We start from the raw sequence: 18,044 nt of genomic DNA, 5'->3' as shown, positions 1-18,044 counted from the left end.
CCTGTAGGTATGGTGCCGGTTCTTCCTCCCCAGGTGCATCACTTTGCACTTGTTGGTGTTGAATCCCATCCTGTTCTCATCTGCCCATCCCTGTAACCTGTCCAGATCCAATTGCAGCCTGTCCCTCCCTTCTAGCATGCCCACATCCCCCCACATCTTAGTGTCATTAGCAAATTTGAACAGGGTGCTTTTTACTCCCTCATCCAAGTCACTGATGAAGTTGTTGAACAGCGCGGGCCCGAGGACCGAGCCCTGGGGGACCCCACTGCCTACATCCCTCCAGGTCGAAAATGACCCATCCACCACCGCTCTCTGGGTGTGATCCTCCAGCCAGTTGGCAACACATCTGACTGTGTGGGTGTCAACACCACAATCTCCTAATTTTTTTTAATGAGAATAGGGTGAGAGACAGTGTTGAAGGCCTTCCTAAAGTCCAGAAAGACTACGTCCACCCTGACACCTGCATCCAAGGATTTAGTGATCTGGTAGTATGTCACCAGGTTGGTCTGACAGGACCTGCCTCTAATAAACCCATGTTGGTTGCCCCTAAGGATACATTCCCCTGCTTGCACATGTGCACCTGGATAATTTTCTCAATGAGCTTCTCCAGGACCTAGGTAAGACTGACCGGCCTATAGTTCCCCAGGTCCTCCTTCCTCCCTTTTTTGAAAATGGGAACCACATTGGCCCTCTTCCAGTCCTTTGGCACCACACCAGAGCACCATGAGTGCTCGCACAGTCGTGCCAGGCATCCCGCAAGGACCTCTGCTAATTCCCTCAGCGCTCGGGGGTGGAGATTGTCAGATCTCATACTGCTGATCTCGTACTGCTGATGTATTACTTCAAAGACCACTGGATGGCAAATATTCTCCCTCCCCCCCATGTTTGTGCAAAACTTATTACATAGAGTTTGTTGTGCAAGCCATAATCACGTAGTGTCACCATGTTGTGACACAATGTCAGTTAATGGGGTGATGCTATGAAAATTATGGGCTCTTTGCAGGCCTCCTGCCATATTCTGTTGGAATAGCATGATTCTGCTTTCAAACATCATGATGCTGTGCAACGGTAGCACCCTGTTTTATCAGTTCATAGTTATTTCTGCAGGAGGAAAATTCATCCCGGTAGCAATACCTGAAGGCTGGTTCAAAAAAAAAAAAACAATAAAAAACCTCTATGAAGTAAGAGCAGATGGCTTAAATTGCTTGATCTCTTTGACATGTCAGAGCAAGTTGGATCAACCACGTAGCATCAGTAGCTGAATACTTCATGCAAAAGCATTGTGCTTAAAAAAGGGAGCCTGGCTTTTCTATTCCTGCTTTCTTCTCACAGTACTCTTCTATTTCCAGATTCTTACATTCGTGGCTGCTCTATTTGGGATTCCTTTGGCCGGGGACTCAGGATCTCTGGGACCTCGGACCTAAGAGTGGACAACAATGTTTTCTATAACATTTCAGGCCACGGGCTCCTGCTGGGTAAGAGAGAGAGAAAGTTTCAACCAACCTGTGTGTGGCCTTTATGCTAAAGGTGTCATCCATCAAAATTTCCAAAGGGAAAGAAAGTTAGTTTTAGACAGCCCTTGCTGAGTTGCTAACATATATCTGTGCTCTCTGGCAGCTGTCTTGTGGACTATGACTTTCAAGCTTTATCATGTAATGTCGCCATTTCACTATCCTTGCCACTATGCCACTACTTCTTGTCATCATGCATTGCCTACAACTTTTTCTTACAATACACGTGAAACAGCTTCAATTCCCACCCCTGCCTCTTTTCCTTACAATCTAGCAATAGGTAAGAGATTTTTTTTTTAAAGTAATGGATTTGCCTGTAATAGAAAGGGTGTAAAAACAACCTAAAAATAAGCAGAGATGTAAGAACTTGCCTGAACAGGAACTTGAAGTGAAATGGTGAACACCAACATACTTTCGTGGACTAAAATCACTCTCATATTTGCAATATTGCCACCTGAGCAATGGTATTGATTTGTTTTGGCTGCCACCAGTTGTAGGCTCAGGATTATTCATTGCCATTTAAACAGATAAAGAAAAACTTTTCATCCTGCCTCGCAGCTCAGCACACTCATTGAGGCCCGGTGGAGGGTACTTCACTAAATCTAGTAAGACACAGTTTCTGGTCCTCATGGGCTCACAAGCAACTAAAGGATATGGAAGAGTAGTATTATTAGGTATATTTTATAAATGGAGAATTCAGGCATAAAAGAGGTGAGTTTCCCCAGTGGCAAAGGCAGGAAGTGAACACTGATCTCTGACCACCCACAATGCCTCTGATTATTCATACTGAGATGGATGCCTTATGCTCAGGCTGAGCTTAGCATGTCCTCTGAAGGTCTGTGTGAATACACTGTATCCCCAAGACACTTTTAATGATCTCAATGTCAGTAGCTCCAGAGAGTCTGGTAAATGAGTGTATCATTTTGTTACTGAGATCTTAAAGCAGTTTCATCTAAAACCCTTATTTTCTGGGGGCAGGGAGGTGTTGGTTTTTGGGTTGGTTTTTTTTGTTTTTTGCAGGACAGGCATAAAAGCTGCTCTGGGCTTAACATTAATTGGCAAACGAGGCTCTGGCCTAGAAGCCAAGACTTTGTATGCCTCCTTTCAAATCTATATGGCTGTCAAAAGCAGTGGTTCAGGCCCTTGCTTGTGTTCTGACAGTAGCTTTGATTGAAATAAATACCATCCAGAAAGGAAACATTTCTCAGTAGGATATAGTTCCACAAAGAGATAAAAGCCAAAGAGGCCGTGAAGACAGATGAAAAATAAAGCCCCAAACCTGATGCATATTTTCCAGGGGAGCAGCTGCACTTCCGACAGTTGTTATCAGGGCAGGAATGTATTTCCTTGAACTAGGGGGAACTTCAGCTAACATTATTCCAAGGGAGGACCGGGTTCCTTTTAAAGGAAGAGAGATGTGAATCTTTCCTGGACTGGGCTGGCTGTTTTTCCACACAGTTGACAGCTTCCTTACAGTAGAAAATCAAGGGACTGTAACGGGGCTGTCTGCCCCTTTAGGAGCTAAGAACAAGCCTGGAGCAAGACTGGTGGGATGTAGTTAGCTATGTAGTTAGGCGGGCAATTTTTTTGCATGGATGGCCGCTTACCGAGTTTTGGCAAGCTGTCAAGGGCCTCATGGGTAGCCCCGCCCCTTGACAGGGGCCACTCCCCCTGGTTGCCATCTTGTGTTTGAAAGTCCCACCCTCTATTCGCTGGCCTTTGCCACCTGAAGTCCTTCCCTTTGGCCCTGGAAGCACTTCTTTCCTCAAGGGGTTTTGCCATCTCAGAACCAGAAAAATGCCAAATTATATTCTAAAAAGCAAAAGTCTACTGCATTCATTCATTTGATTTTGAAAAATATTTTTGTCCTGATTTACATGTGTTTCTGTAGTGTACATAGAGGTGATCGCACAATAGCTTACAATGAAGTTTTATTCTTGTATATCATAGGGGGTGCATATAGGTTTGTAGGGGACTGTGAGTGTGTGGGTATGTGGGGTGTGGGTGGGTATGGAGTTTGTGGGGAGATGTGTGTGAGGAAAGGGTGGCTGGAGTGTATGAGGAGGTGTGGGGGTCTGCATGTATGGCAGTGCGAGGTGGAATGGGTACATGTGTATGGTGGGGTGTGCTTGTGGGACAAACCCTATGAACATGCATACCCAGACACTCTGTCCCTGCCTGCACACACAAACACACACAGAGACATACTTCCTGTATGCACCCCGGTCCAGCAGTGCAACTGGGAGCCATATGGTGCTGAAGCATGGCAGAGGCAGGAAGAGAGTGAAATGGCTGGGGGTGGGCAGGACTGGGCTGCTCAGTTCTGATGAGGGCTCCCCCTGGGTCCTAAGGCCTGTGGCTCCTGTCAGCTTTCACATGCAGCCAGGAGCAAATAAACATTATTTTACTAATTTTTAGGGGCCCCACAGGCTGGATAGAATGGCCTGGTGGGCCATGTCTAGCCCACAGGCTGTATTTTGCCCACCCCTGTTGTAGGCTAACCAGATGTAGTGTAGCTGGACATACAATGAGAATGATCTAATGATAAGGGTAGGGCTGAGCTAGGAGATTCAAGAGAGCTTTACGGAGAAAGAGGCAAGCAGAATGCACTGGAGCCTGCTGTAGAAGATGAGCAAACCCAGGCTATGGTGTTCCCCAACCCCTTGCCTAGAGGTTAGAAAAGGTAGTAGGGTTTTGGCTTTTTGTTTGCAATGCAGTGGGTCTGAGAATGAAGGCAGAACAGAGCATGGCTGATTCTTAGAGCCCGGCCACTTGGTTAGAGACACCCTACAGGGGGTTTCTTTCCTCTCTTTGCTAACCTACACAATAAGCAGGTTGTAGGACCTTGTTACCACATGCAGGGATGCTGGTGTGATTGGGGGAGTTGGTTGAACTTGCCTGTCCATTGTCTAGTTCATGGCTTTAAAAAAAATAACCTAAGGAATTGAGGTGTATGGTTACAGGAGTTCTGCTGAGATCTATTCATGAATGTCCTGTAAATATGGCTGGCTAAAACGTATTTGACACAGGAGATTGGGTATGATTCCTGGCTCTGTCACAAAGTTCCCCATGTGACCTTTTCCAAGTCACTTCATCTCTCTTGGCCTCCATTCCCCGTTTGTAATTGGGGTATAACAACACTCCCTTTCCCTTCTCTTTCACCTATGTTTAGACTGTAAGCTCTTTAGGGCAGTGGTTCCCAACCTTTTTTTTCTTGTGTACCGGCACGGGAGTGGGGAAGAATGCATGGAGCCAGTTGTCTCCCTTCTGGGGCTTCCCCACCCCCCAGCTTTAACCCCATATGTCACTGCTGGTGGCAGAAGCCACTTGCCCAGGCGGACAGATGGGGATCCGAGCCAAGGGCTCGTGCCACGGCCCTGCACCAACCCTTTGTGGCCCAGCCCGGTGTTTGGGAACCTCTGCTTTAGGGGAAAGAGTGTTTCTTATGTGGACAAGGTTCTTTGGGTAAATCCAATATCTTTTGTTAGACCAAGTAACATAGCTGGAAAAATTCTTTGCAAGCTTTCAGGCACAAACATCCTTCACCAGGCTGAGGAGCATCTGCAGTTGGTCTGTGCTCTTCATGGATGCAATAGCTTTCTTATGTGGAGGTACTCAGAGACCTGTCACCATGGTGCTCTGACCTGGGTCGAGACCTCTCCAAATTTGTGCCCCACTTAGGAATACTAACATTCTCTGCCTTACCCTGTGATCTTAGCTGAGATGTGAACTGTGCACCACCATCACAATCTTTACACTGTGTATTTAGTCCCTTGACACTTTAAGATGATCCTGTCCACCCACATCTCCTCTTCTTTTACTCGACATGGGTTCCCAAGAGCTTTTCAAGCAATATATAGAGCGTCAGGAAATGCAACCATCGCTCTGGTGGGGAGTCAGAAGCAGGCAGTGCATAGCATCATGCACAACAGCCTGGACAGGACTAAAACATGGGGAGTAGGTGATCTACCTAGATGACGGTTTGGAGCTGTAGGTAATGAGTTTCTGTCTGTGACTGCTTTTCAGGAGGATGGTTGGAGCAGGGGAACAAAATCAGGCGCAATATACTGATCGGACTATCTGGAACTGATGGACTTTCCAACCTCGAAGCTGTGTCACCAGCAGGGATCTATATCCAGGCTCCTGCTAATCAGATAGAGGTAAAACAAAATAGCTCCCTATCCAAGAAAAAACATAAAGAGCTGGAAGATTACCTTCCTAAGGTGACAAAATGCAGAATGTTATTGGCTTTAGTGCGTTTTGATATTATGCATATTTATTAGAAATTTCACTTTTCAGCATGGGGAGAAGTGTTTGCAAGAAAATTCCAATCCTCTTAACTCTTTCCAAGTTTTTTGTTTCATTAAAAAAAATCAGAAATTATCTTGGGCTCATCAAAAGACTCAGAAAATATTGGGGGTGAAAAAATCCCAAGACACATGTTTAATCCATTTCTGTCTAGTTTTGTCATTTATATCAAACTCAAGATATAAGATAGTCTGGATGACAAACCAAGTGAGACAAGGCAGTTTCAATCCAGTTCCACATAGTTATGAGACCGAGGAATACCTCAGGGACTCTAAAGTAGGGCTGGAAAGGATGAGATTCTCCATCCAACAAAAATCTTTGAGCTTTACAAAAAAAAAAACCTCATTCCAAAATGTGTTGAAAAATTGAAATCTCAAAATTTTTCATAAAATATCCAAATAGAAAAATATTGATTCAGGTCAATGAAAATCTTTTATTCACCTTCAGACCTCTGTCCACATGAAGGCAGACAGAGCTCAGCTGCCACCACCCATTTCAGGATATATAAGGACTGATTTCCTGTTCACATCATTTTGAACCTTGGTGAGAAGAATCAGCTCCATACTTCTCTGAGTTCCTAGTGCTAGTTGTTTTAATGGCATTTTGAGATTTTTTCAGGATGCTTCAGTGCCTGGTGCAATCAGATCCATACTTGTCTGAGTTCCTAGTGCATTGAAAACCTGGGGCATGGGAAAGCCTCTGCTTGTCCTCCAAATAAGTACTTCCTTGATGTGCTTCAGGCAATAAAGGAAGCACCGTTTAGCATGAGAAGGTGGTCTAGTCTCTACATGAACTGAGCCCTGACTTCTAACCAAGGCTTCAGAGAGGGGTGTTCATTAGTGTTTAAATGGGCACTTCTCCATCAGACCAGTATAAAGACCAACAACTGCAACGCGCTGTCACAACAATGACTGATGTTTCCGTGCTAAAAAAAGTCTTCTACAACCCCTTCCCGATACCATCCAACTAGCCACTCCCTCAGATACAAGACAGAGGACAGGATGCTATTTGGATCTCATCATTTCTCTTGCCACGACATTTGATGAAACCTGCCGCAATGCGAATGCTCACTGACCGCAGACCCATCGGGAATATGTGCCCCACTCTGGCGGGGTCCGAAAGTTGGGGAATAGTCCTCCTGTGTTTTACACTGTGTGAGGAGAGAAAAGCAAGCAGAGGTTTAAAGGCCTAGCATGGTTCATCTAAAGGCATTCATGAAATATTTATATTGTCTCTATTGTACAGTTAAGAGACGCTTGAAACGTCAGCTGGCTTTATTTTACTGACTTCAGATATTCTTCTCCACGTGTCTGGCACACATGGGCAGGCAATTTCTTTTTGGGTTTTTGGCTGTGTGGACATTGGTAATACACTGACTTCCACAAAGAATTGATTTTCACACAAAATTCCCCACTTGCCTAAAACCCCTGCCCTTAAGCCACCGGCTGCCTGAAAAAAATCTGCAGCATTTTTTTTTCTTCTTATGAATCATCCTCAGAATACACAGTTGGAATCGCAAGTAAAAGATCCTGAGCATAATGTGACCTGACTGCAGAAGTATTTTGTTAAAGGAAGGGGATTAGTGGTGGCGCACTCGAAAGAGCAGCGGCTCTGCAAGGAGAGAGAGAAGGCAATGCTTGAGAGAAGGCAAAGCACTGATGTACTTCTGCTTCTTGACTGGGGTCAAGGATCACGACTGCAGGGAACTCACTTGGACGGGTCGGGAGAATGGAGGTGGAATATGGAGGCTTTCACCTCGAGGTCACTGCATGGTTTTGACTTAATCATTCGGGACCAAAACTCGTTACTGTTCAAAAGCAATTCATGCTAAGGAGGGTGGTGGGCCCCAGTCCAGATCCTGGTCAATAAATATCCACTTAAAAAGCACCACTACAATTGCTGCCAACCAACCAGTTGGTTGCTGCCCACGTGGGCCAGGTCTGGACAGTGGTTACACTTGAAGTCCTGGCCCCATAAAATCAGTGACAAAAGTCTGAAGGGTTTCAGCGTGGCAGGATTTCACCCAGCGGCTTCAGAGGTTCAGCATCTTATTGCTTATCCACTCCCTCTGCAAGTAGTGAATTTATGGGCTTTATGGTAGAAGAGTCTAATGCGATAAACTAATTTAACCTCATATTTTAATAACATCAGAAGAACATCACTCAGCAACTTCTGCATGGAGGCTTGCTCATACACATTATCTCAAGCCCGAATTTATCCACGTTCAGTTTCCAGCCTTTTATGCAGCTGTTAACTCTGAATTTGAGGGACCGTTTTCTTTACTCCGACACAGCGTTAACTTGATTTTTTTTGGGTAGAAAATTGCAATTGGATTGCACGTGGTATAGTGGGATTCCTTTTTTGTATAGAAAATATATATGTATATCAAGAAAGAAACATGGTAAGTACTTCAGGTATTCAACAATTGATCTTTAATCAGACAGCTTAGTTACACAGTGAAGTTCAGTGGATAAAAAAAATTAGTCACCTTGGATTTTCTTCACCTGTGTGTTGCAGATCACAATGTGCTTCCATATATGCCTGCTGTTTTTCTAGACACTATAGCTGGTCTGAACGTGCAGTGCTGGCTTCTGCTGTTGGTCTGGGGTGTAAAAGGAAACAGGAGTGAGTGAGGGCGACCGAGCTTGACCAAATATGCATTGACTTCACTAAGAGTCTTACATGAGCTGAGGGATTAGGAACAGAGGGCTGGCCTCTAAAATAAGTTTTGAATTTCCAGGACTCTTGGGGTAACTTGCCGATATCAATGTGTTTTTATATTTCTCTGCAGGGTAACATGGTTTGTGCTGCTGGGGATGGTTATTTCTTTCATCTTTCCCCCAAGGGACCATCTCGAACGCCTGTCCTCTCCTTCAGCAAGAACATAGCTCATTCTTGCACAAGGTATAGTGGGATTCCTTTTGATTCAGGACATTTTGTCCCATACAATGAAAATGGGCTATAATTGCAATAGAAAACTAGAAAAAGTTCTCTCCTTTTAGATATACATTTAAACTTTTGTATTCAGACAGTTATTTTGAATAAGATTTCACTACCTGAGGGTTGTCATCTAGCAGTGATTTAGTTTTGCCTATTTCTTAAGGACTGTTTATAAGTAGTTTTCGTTTTAGCTTCAAAGAGATGCTTCTTTTTCACTGTGGGTTCTCAGCTGCAGTGTAGTTGCCAGCTGTCTTATTAACAGCTGCTGCATATTACCCCAGAGGTGGCTGCCTTGGATTAGCGGATGAAGTGACTCCAGTGCAGATGTAAGGGCACGTGTTAACTAAGCTTTGGATCACCAGTTCAACTGCATGCATGTGACGGATCTCATTTTGTCTGTAAAACTGGTAAAAAAACATGCCAATGTGCTTTATCTGGAGCACATGCACAAATATAAGCACGCATGTAGGTAACCGTCAATCCACTGTATCATGATGCACACATACGAGGGCTAGCCAGGTACCTGATGAATCCACTTGGTGTACAACCATTACACCAAGACCTTTGACACTTATGCCTAGGCAAGAGTATGAAGGCTGCCCAAAGGCCAGGCTGAGTCCAGATGTTCGGTGTCTCAATGGTTGTAGCAGAGAGCAGCAGATAAGAACTGTTGTTGGCTGCCTAAAGCCTCAGGGAGGGTGTGTTTCTGTCAAGGTAATGTCCCTTAGCCTTTCTCCAACCAAGGAACACCTGCAAGGCAGTGGGGGCTAGGGTTTTGAAGCACCCTCTACTCTCCTCACTTTGTAGGTTGCTACACTGTGTTATTTTATAGGACCTACCCCACCACAAGTAGTCAGTCCCACCATGTTGCAACCAGGCCCTCCAGTTGGATGCAGTTTCTGGTCATACCCAGGACCAACATATACTGTTTTGCTAAGTAAGAATGGGATCATTCACAAGCTTTAAATTATGTACTTTGTTTAATTGGAGTCTAGGACTCTGGAGAGACATGCAAAAGAAGTGGCATAGGTTTTGGAGACTGCTAGATATCTCTTTATTATTGATATATGCTAGGATGGATCTCTGCAGAGATCTATGGGAGATTTGTGATTATCTAAGAAAAGCCTGTGCAGAAGTAGCCAGAAAGAAAGTTGAGCGCTCTCAGTCTTCACTTTGTTTCCAGATATGGCCTTCTGGTATACCCAGAATATCAGCCCCAACGTGCAAATGGCCTGGGTCCAGTTCTGTTCCAGAGCTTCATGGCCTGGAGGAATCAAGGTGGGGCTCAGGTATGTGTTTATTTTAATAGTATCTTGAGATTTTTTCAGGATGCATCAGTGTCTGCTGCAAATGTACAGACTGTGTGCACCTGGTTAGTTAATGTTGCCAACTATTAAAAAAAATGAAAGGTCAGAAGGTGTAGAATTGTAGAATTAGAAGAGATTGTGGTTCAACCCCTGCCATTTTAGGATGCTACCCCTGGAAATGTTTGCTTGCAATATAAAATTGATTTGCATGTTGTTACTGTTTCTCTAGCATGCTGACTCAGTTACCCAAACAACTGAATCGATTTATTGTTCTTCGGACCATTATTAGTGACCCGGTGTTTCATAAGAACGAAGTGTATTCTCTCAGCTCTGACCGTGCTGCCTCTCTGTAACTGGCTTCCTAGTGTCACCTGGTTGGATGTCACCAAAATTTTGCTTATCGTGACTACATCTCTATGATGATAAACCCTATTTTTTCTCTTTTTATGCATTTCTCTGTCATTTTAGCCATGTGCATTACTGATGATTAACTCTCATTTCCCCAGTATTTTGTGTGTGTGTGTCAACACAGAAGCGTGTTTTTAACCCTTGTAAGTACAAATAAAATTTAAGGGCGAGATTGTCAAGCTATAATTAAGACAACTCCTATTAACTCCTTAATTCTTTCCCTCTACTATATATTGCTGAAAGGAAAATAACAAACCATAGGATTTTTTTTCTCTCTCTCTCTCTTTTTATTTGAAACAGATTTTTAGAAGCAGCAACCTTGAACTTCAAAATTTTCAGATACATTCTTGCAAGGAGTTTGGAATTGATATAGTAGAAAGCCTTGGAAATACCTCTGTAACGAACAGCTTATTGCTCGGCCACCTCGGGCACAAGGTGTGTGGCTGTTTTTATTCTGTCTTGGGTTTTTTTCCTCCAGCAAATCAGTCTGAGAGCCATTAGGAGTGAGTAAAAAAACAACCCAAACCAAAAACCAACAGGTTCTTCAGCAAAGCTTTACCTTTGTGTCTCAGGAGCAGGTTCAGTTAAGTTCCAACGTTTAAGAAATCTCTATATCATGAATGGTAAGGATTTAGGTATAGCTTCATGGAAATATTTAAACACCAACCCCTTGTTTAGATGCTTTCGTCTCTGGGCTTTCGCTTTCTCCCTCTCCTCTGCAAGATGGTACCTTAAGGGCTGCTGTATTCTCTCATGCCATACTTGGGGCAATATCATTGTCACTCATCCAAGCTGGAGACATCATCGCTTTATCTTCGTCTGTGTTGAAATGGGAAGAGAGCACCCTACAACAATGGCATTTTAAAACTAGATGTATTTGAAACAGCTGGAAAACTAGATAGATGAGAAACTGCAATTCATGCAAGTTTATTGTATAGACCAATATGGGCTGCGGGTTGGACACAGCTTGTCGAGCTGTGTTGTTTGGTTCACAGGGAAGGGGGCAGGAATTCAGAAGAAAGGCAAGTGGAGACAGGACCCACGGCTGAAACGCAGGGCATGGAGTCTGGGTTGAACTCTGTGCCCCAGGCTCCCCTCAGGACCTCCACAAGAGAAGAAAAAGTCAAGTTATGACTAGGACAGAACTACCAAAGCTGTCTAGGAATCAGAATTTTTGGCTTGCAGGAAATCTCACGATTATGAAAGAAAAAAAAAATAAACTGCTGCACTTCACAACGAAATTTGAAAATGTGAAATTTCCTGCAAAACAAGCATTTTGAAACGTTTGATTTGGGGTCATAGGAGTGTTGGATACTATAATATAGCAGTGGTTCTCAGCCTTTTTTTGTACCAGGACCCAGATGTAAGCATCAATGGCCAGTCCTGACCCAGTGCCCCTCACTCCCGACCCGCTGCCCTCAGGCTCCAGCCCCCAGCATGCGGGGAGCAGGGTGGGGGGGTGGGCATGGAGGGCCCCATGCACCCCCGTGCAGGCTAGTACTGTACAAGCCTGCAAGGGAAAAGCCACAGTTTCCAACATTGTTCTTCTTTTAAGAAAAGTCCATTTTTAAAGTTTGTTCACAACCCTTTCATATATCCTTGCAAACCACTTTTGAGTCACAACCCACAGGTTGAGAAACACTGATAATATATTACCCATCTATATATAATATAATTATTTTATATATATATATATAGTACAGTATAACATTAACATATTTTAACACAGGCAAAAACAAATAGCTATTGACCCAAAGAGGCAAGGATTTCTGGGGGTGATATCATGTATTGGACCAACTGCATCGTTGGGATAGAGTTAGACAAGCTTCTGAATGCAAGGCATTCTTCATCAGGTCATCCTTTGAAAGCTTGTCTAACTCTGGCCCAGCTGTATAGTAAGTCCAATAAAAGATATCACCCTACAAAATTCTTGGCTCTTGCATAATTCCTGGACCCTAGTGGCAACAGCATCACTCTGACAGTCATTATATTAAAACAATGTTGACAGTATAAAAAAAAAGGGCTTTTATTTTTCCCCCACCATCAAAAAAATTATGAGGTTTGACATGCTCGATCGGGGTAGGCAATTATTTTGGTCGGAGGGCCGCTTACTAAGTTTTGGCAAGCCATCAAGGGCCACATGACAGGCAGCCAGGGGCAGATAAATATTAATTTTCTAAATTTTTTTAGGGGCCCTGTGGGCCAGATAGAACAGTCTGGAGGGCCACATTTTGCCCACCCCTGTGCTAGATTTTGATGAAACTATATACCCTTTTGTGGAAAACTGTTTTATTTATCATACCTTTTCCAATCACTTCTAATAACCACTAGTCTAAACCTTTTAAAGTTTAATATCATGAGTTGAGCAGAGCATGGATCTGTGAACCAGAAAGTTGGTTTCAGTCCTGGTTTTGCCATTGATTGTGCTAATATAGCTTGGGCACTATTTTCCCCCTACTTTCTCCATCTGGAAAACATGATGCTACTGTCCATCTTTATAGCACGGTATGAGAATTAAGTCATTTTTGGTGATGGAAAAATGCCACGTGCAACAATAATTTATGCTAGTAAGTCAAATCTTCTACTAGGTGTTGGTGTAGGGCCTAGCACTAATAACAGCTAATGATCACAGAAGCTTTGCAATGGCTGATTGCAGCTGACTTGTATTTTCTTTGCTACAGTGTTAAAACTGGCTTGCAATATCTTGACAGTCTGATTGGCTGGTGGGTATTCTTGGAAAAGACTCATTTATAAGCATGGGAGGCCTCTATTTAATATAGTGGGAGGGCCAAGTTTGAATAAAAACAGCCTTAAAGGTTTCCTCTTCCAGCGTTCAAGCCGTACAGTGAGTTTCTCTCAGCTACGAAGGGTGTTGAGTCTCTTCGTTTTTGTTGTCACAGGATCTATGGAAGAACTCCAGTGCGGCACTTGCTAAGAGGTTTAGAGGCGCTCAGATGTGTGTTGTTTCTCAACCCCCCCCAAGGGGGTGATTATCTTTGATTATCTCGTGATAAGAGTCTCCTTGCCATAATTTACATCTTAATTTATGTAATTCCCCCTTTAATAATGATGTCTCCTTAACATCAATTAAAACTTTATGACATTAATTTACCATGAACACTGGGTATTCTACTCTGCCAGCCCTTTAATTTTTTAAAAGGTGCCTTAAAAGCTGATTTTTATTTTTGGAAATAGTGGGAGAATTAAAAATTGAGCCCTTGGCCCCTTCACAGTACGGTACCAGAACCAATCTGTGGTAGGTAAGGGGAAGACTAATGCTCATTTCAGGCAGCTTGATCAGGACTAGCTCTTTCAGTGGGTGACCTGAATGCATATGCACTGGCACATAAGGGAATGTATTTACCTGTATCAAAAGGCAGAATGTCTAAGGCAAGGGACACATGCTTGGCAAGGAAGAAAGGATATTCATCTTTTTTTTCTAAAAATATTTGATAGGGGAAAATATTGAAGACAAAGGATTGAATCAGGCGAGCAGCTGGGGTTGAAATGAATAAAGACATAAGCACATGGAGAGAAAAAAAACCCCTAAGAGTGAGAACTGTTTGGGCTTCTCTGAATGAGCCATTGCTAACATGGGGAGACAGTGATTCAGTAGTGGCTTGGAAAGAAGTGCCTTCCCCCACCCCTAGGATGATTGTAATGGTAAATGTTATGGGGCGGTAGATGAGACTAAAAGCAACCATCTCAACCGAGTTCCTGCCATCTTCTCCTTCATTTCACTCCACTCTTTCTGTGCCTGTTTGTTCCCAGCCATAGCATTGAGGTACAGCATTATTTGTGGTGGAGCCTCCTGACCTGGATTAGCAGGAGACCTAGTCTCTCCCATGTGCCTTTTTATTATATTGTGGGCAGCTACTATTATTTTGTATGTCTGTTTTCTCTTACTGGCCCTCTTTGGGCTCTTTGCCTATCCCTCCTTACCTTTGCTTTCTTCTCCATTTTTATTGATACTTGTATTTTCCAAGGCTTGCGTGCATGTCTGATTTGGGGGGAAATATTGTTTCAGAGTTTATACATGCCTGCAGATCTGTGGCCTTCAACAAAGCTACATTGATATGCATTAGGAGAGGATTTGGATCCTGGATTTACTCCAGAGATGAGGGGGCTCATGTATTTCACTGTTTTCTTATAGCAGAATGGTAGCTGTATGTCAGCAGGACTGAAAACTCCCAAAAGGCGTGAGCTGTTGGTTTCCAATACAAGTTTCATGAACTTTGATAGCAGCATGTGCACTGCCATCAGCACCTGCTCAGGCTGTTCCCGAGGGCAAGGTAAGTTAAATGGATGTAGATTTGCAAAGTCCTTGATATCCCTGCATTACAGAGTTGGGCTTGTGAATGATGAATGTGGATATGCATCACTAGCAACTGCAGTCTGGGTCCTGATGGAAGGATGGACCCTCTTAGGGCAGCTGGCTCACATTTTGCAGTCTGCCTTCAGGTCCCTACATCATCACAGATTTCCTATTTGATTTTTGGACAGGCTACCAACAGCCAGATTTATAAAGTCATTTGGGTGCCTCCCATTGGTTTCAGTGGGTCTTAGGCATCTAAGTACCTTTACAAATCTGGTTACTTGTCCCTGCTGCAGATCCCTCCCTATAAAATTGAATAATTGCACTTCCCCATCTCACAAAAGAGACATACATTAAAGATTGGGAGCTGCATGGATAATGATGGTTAAGGGGTGGGGAGGCCCTGTCTAGATACCTAAGATGGAAAAATTGCATCTTATGCTGCTCTGAAAAGCAAGAAATCTGAGTCTGGATTTTCTGCAGGTTATCATTTTATGTAAGAGCATTTTAATTCCCAACCCTTTACCCATGTATCTGCTCCCTAAGGGATGTTTAAAAGTCCTCCTCAGTGCTCCAGTGTCACTGTTGGATTGAAGCATAAGCATCCCTTTAAAGTCCTTTTCCTGACTTACCAGTTCTGTATTAGATATTCCCAATGAAAGAGCCAGGCTGGGTACCTGATGTCCAGTAACAGTGCATGTATGTGAGATGATGGTGAATTCATTTTACCCTGTTTTCCCCACTTCTTCACATTCTGGACAGGTCTTCAGAAGCTCTTTTGGGAATAGTTTACTCCAGCTCAAGCTCAAGCTACTCCGGAGTTTATTGCTTTAAATTAATTGTACGTGTAGATGCGCCCACTGAAAGATAAATTCATTACTGTTTGTGTTGCATTACTTACTGAAGATACCAGCTAAAATCAGGATGAGTTAGGAGCTGTACATGGAAAATAAAATTGTCTTCACTATAGAGTTTTCTTTATAAACAGAGCAGAAAAGATTTATTATTATTTCTATGGTATGGATCTGGGATAGTGGCATGGACTGATATGGCAATGTGCCTAACATCACACAAGGAGCCTGCCAGAGCCAGTGATTAAGCCTAGATTTGTTGAATCTGAATCCAATGCTCTAACCAGAAGACTTGTCAGAGGCAGGATGCTGATTTAGATAGATCTTGGATGTGATCCAGGATGTCAAATATCATGATCATCCTTTCCCTTTCCTTGTGATTCATTAAGCATCATTGTTTCATTAAGTGAGTCATCTTCCAATCAAGGGATGGAGCTAATAGTATGTGACCAATTACTTATAAGTTCCTTTCTTTCCAACCCAAGCAGCCATTTGTTAAGAGGAAGTTGAATTGAGGTTAACCCTTGTTTACTGGGAAAGCAGGTAATGCCCCTGCATCTTGTCACAGAAATGCAAATCTGAATTTCTGATCTCTTGCTTTTCTCCAGGTGGCTTTACAGTGAGAGCTGAATGGCTGAAATTCCTCAATTCACCCAACCGGGTATTGTTCCCATTTCCTCATTCAGCCATCCTTGAAGATCTGGATGGCTCCATCACAGAGCAGAAAGGAAGTCATCTCCTTGCTTCTTTGAACATACTTGCAACTTCCTGCGTGGTCAGTGCCAACTTCAGTCAAGATGCAGCGAGCAGTGTTTGTGGAAAGGATGTGATTTTTCATCGTATGTCTATTGGACTGTAAGTACCACAGAGCTAATTTTGTACAAAAAGGTGATCAGGCTTTTGTGTTTTATACAGAGAGGAGTAGTAGGTCTGAGAATTAGGGCTCGGAGATTCTGAATTTAATCTCAGGCTGCCACTGCCTTTCTTGGACAGATCCTTTATCCTTATTAACTTGGTTTCCACATCTGTAAAACCTGTGCTTGGCCAAGGCCAGAACTGGATCTTAATATCTGATTCTTATTTATGTTAAACCCATTCACACAGCTTTTAGCAATGTAAAGGGCCTTTAATGTGCTATTCTAATTTAGGCCTACATTAGGCTCTCCACCCAGTCAGAGTGCTGGGCCTTATTGTAAATGAGAATTAGGGTCTGTGCCTTACCAGTTGGACCTTGAAATTGAGCTACCCAGTGTGGTTGGACACTTTTGGCCTAAGTGACTTATGAAAAGTCAGAATTGGAAATTCAGCTCAGACCTCCTGACTGCTAAACTGCAAGTATACCTCTGTAGAATTAGGAGGGCAACACAGGCAACACAGGAATAAAAAATGAAACTCCAGATCTTGGTAAAAGAAACCTGGTGATAGATGATGCAAAAAAGGCTGAAGTATCCAATGCCTTTTTTTTTACCTCAGTCATCACAGGCAAGGTCAGCTCCTAGACTATTGCACCTGGCAGCAAAGTCTGGGGAGAAGTTGAGTAGCAAACAGTGGTGAAAGAAAAGGTTAAGGACTATTTAGAAAAGCTGGACGTGTACAAGACCATGGGGCCAGATGTGATACATCTGTATGTGTCAAGGAAGTTGACTAATGTGAATGGCCATCATCTTTGAAAACTCATGGTGATCAGGAAAGGTCCCAGATAGTTGGAAAAGGGCAAATATAATGCCCACCTTTAAGAAGGAGAAGAAGGAGAATCCAGGGAACTACAAACCAGTCAGCCTCAGCTCAGTCCCTGGCAAGATCATGGAGTAGGTCCTCAAGGAATCCATATCTAAACACATGGAGAAGGTGGTGGTTAGGAACAACCAGCATGAATTCACAAAAGGCAAGTCATGCCCGACTGACCTGTTTGTTTTCAATGATGAGATGACTGGCACTGTGGATGTGAGAAGAGCAGAAGACACGATATGCCTTGACTTTAGCAAGGGTTTGATATGATCCCCCACAAAATTCTTGCAAGCAACCAAGGGAAGTATGAGTTGGGTGAATAGGCTGAAAAGTGGATAGAAAGCTGGCTGGATTGTTGGGCTAAAAGTATAGTAGTAAATGGCTCAATACAAAGTGCCCCAAGGCTCAGTCCTGAGGTTGGTTTTGTTCAATATCTTCATCAACAATCTGGAAGACAGGATGAACTGCACCCTCAGCAAGTTTGCAGATGACACCAAGCTGTGGGGAGTTGTAGATTCATTGGAGAGTAGAGCTAGGATTGAGGGAGACCTTGACAAATTGGAGGTTGGACCAAAAGAAATGAGGTTCAATAAGGATGAGTGCAAAGTCATATATTTTGACTGATGTCATATATCTTGACTTGATGTCATATATCTTGACTTCAAAAAAGCTTTTA

General features: G+C 43.3%; 1 protein-coding gene across 12 annotated transcripts in view; it reads left to right on the top strand.

The window, feature by feature from the left end:
- The window catches only part of PKHD1 (polycystic kidney and hepatic disease 1 (autosomal recessive)), a 383,573-nt gene that overhangs the window by 189,641 nt on the left and 175,888 nt on the right, over window positions 1–18,044 (top strand). For 11 of the 12 annotated variants that reach the window (XR_002101523.1, XM_019537166.1, XM_019537170.1 and 8 more), the window contains 7 exons: window positions 1,350–1,475; window positions 5,538–5,671; window positions 8,611–8,723; window positions 9,943–10,048; window positions 10,775–10,909; window positions 14,628–14,766; window positions 16,249–16,495. Coding sequence is in view for 11 of the 12 variants with exons in the window: in XM_019537166.1 (XP_019392711.1) it covers window positions 1,350–1,475; window positions 5,538–5,671; window positions 8,611–8,723; window positions 9,943–10,048; window positions 10,775–10,909; window positions 14,628–14,766; window positions 16,249–16,495 (1,000 nt within the window). In the remaining variant the exon portion in view is untranslated. The remainder of the gene's footprint in view (window positions 1–1,349; window positions 1,476–5,537; window positions 5,672–8,610; window positions 8,724–9,942; window positions 10,049–10,774; window positions 10,910–14,627; window positions 14,767–16,248; window positions 16,496–18,044) is intronic. The other variant, XM_019537167.1, reaches the window with a different exon arrangement.

This window comes from Crocodylus porosus, unplaced genomic scaffold (assembly GCF_001723895.1).
Source record: "Crocodylus porosus isolate Cpor-Errol unplaced genomic scaffold, CroPor_comp1, whole genome shotgun sequence".
NCBI lineage: Eukaryota > Metazoa > Chordata > Crocodylia > Crocodylidae > Crocodylus > Crocodylus porosus.
Note: the sequence above shows the minus strand (reverse complement) of the source record. Positions and strands in the feature narration are given on the sequence as shown.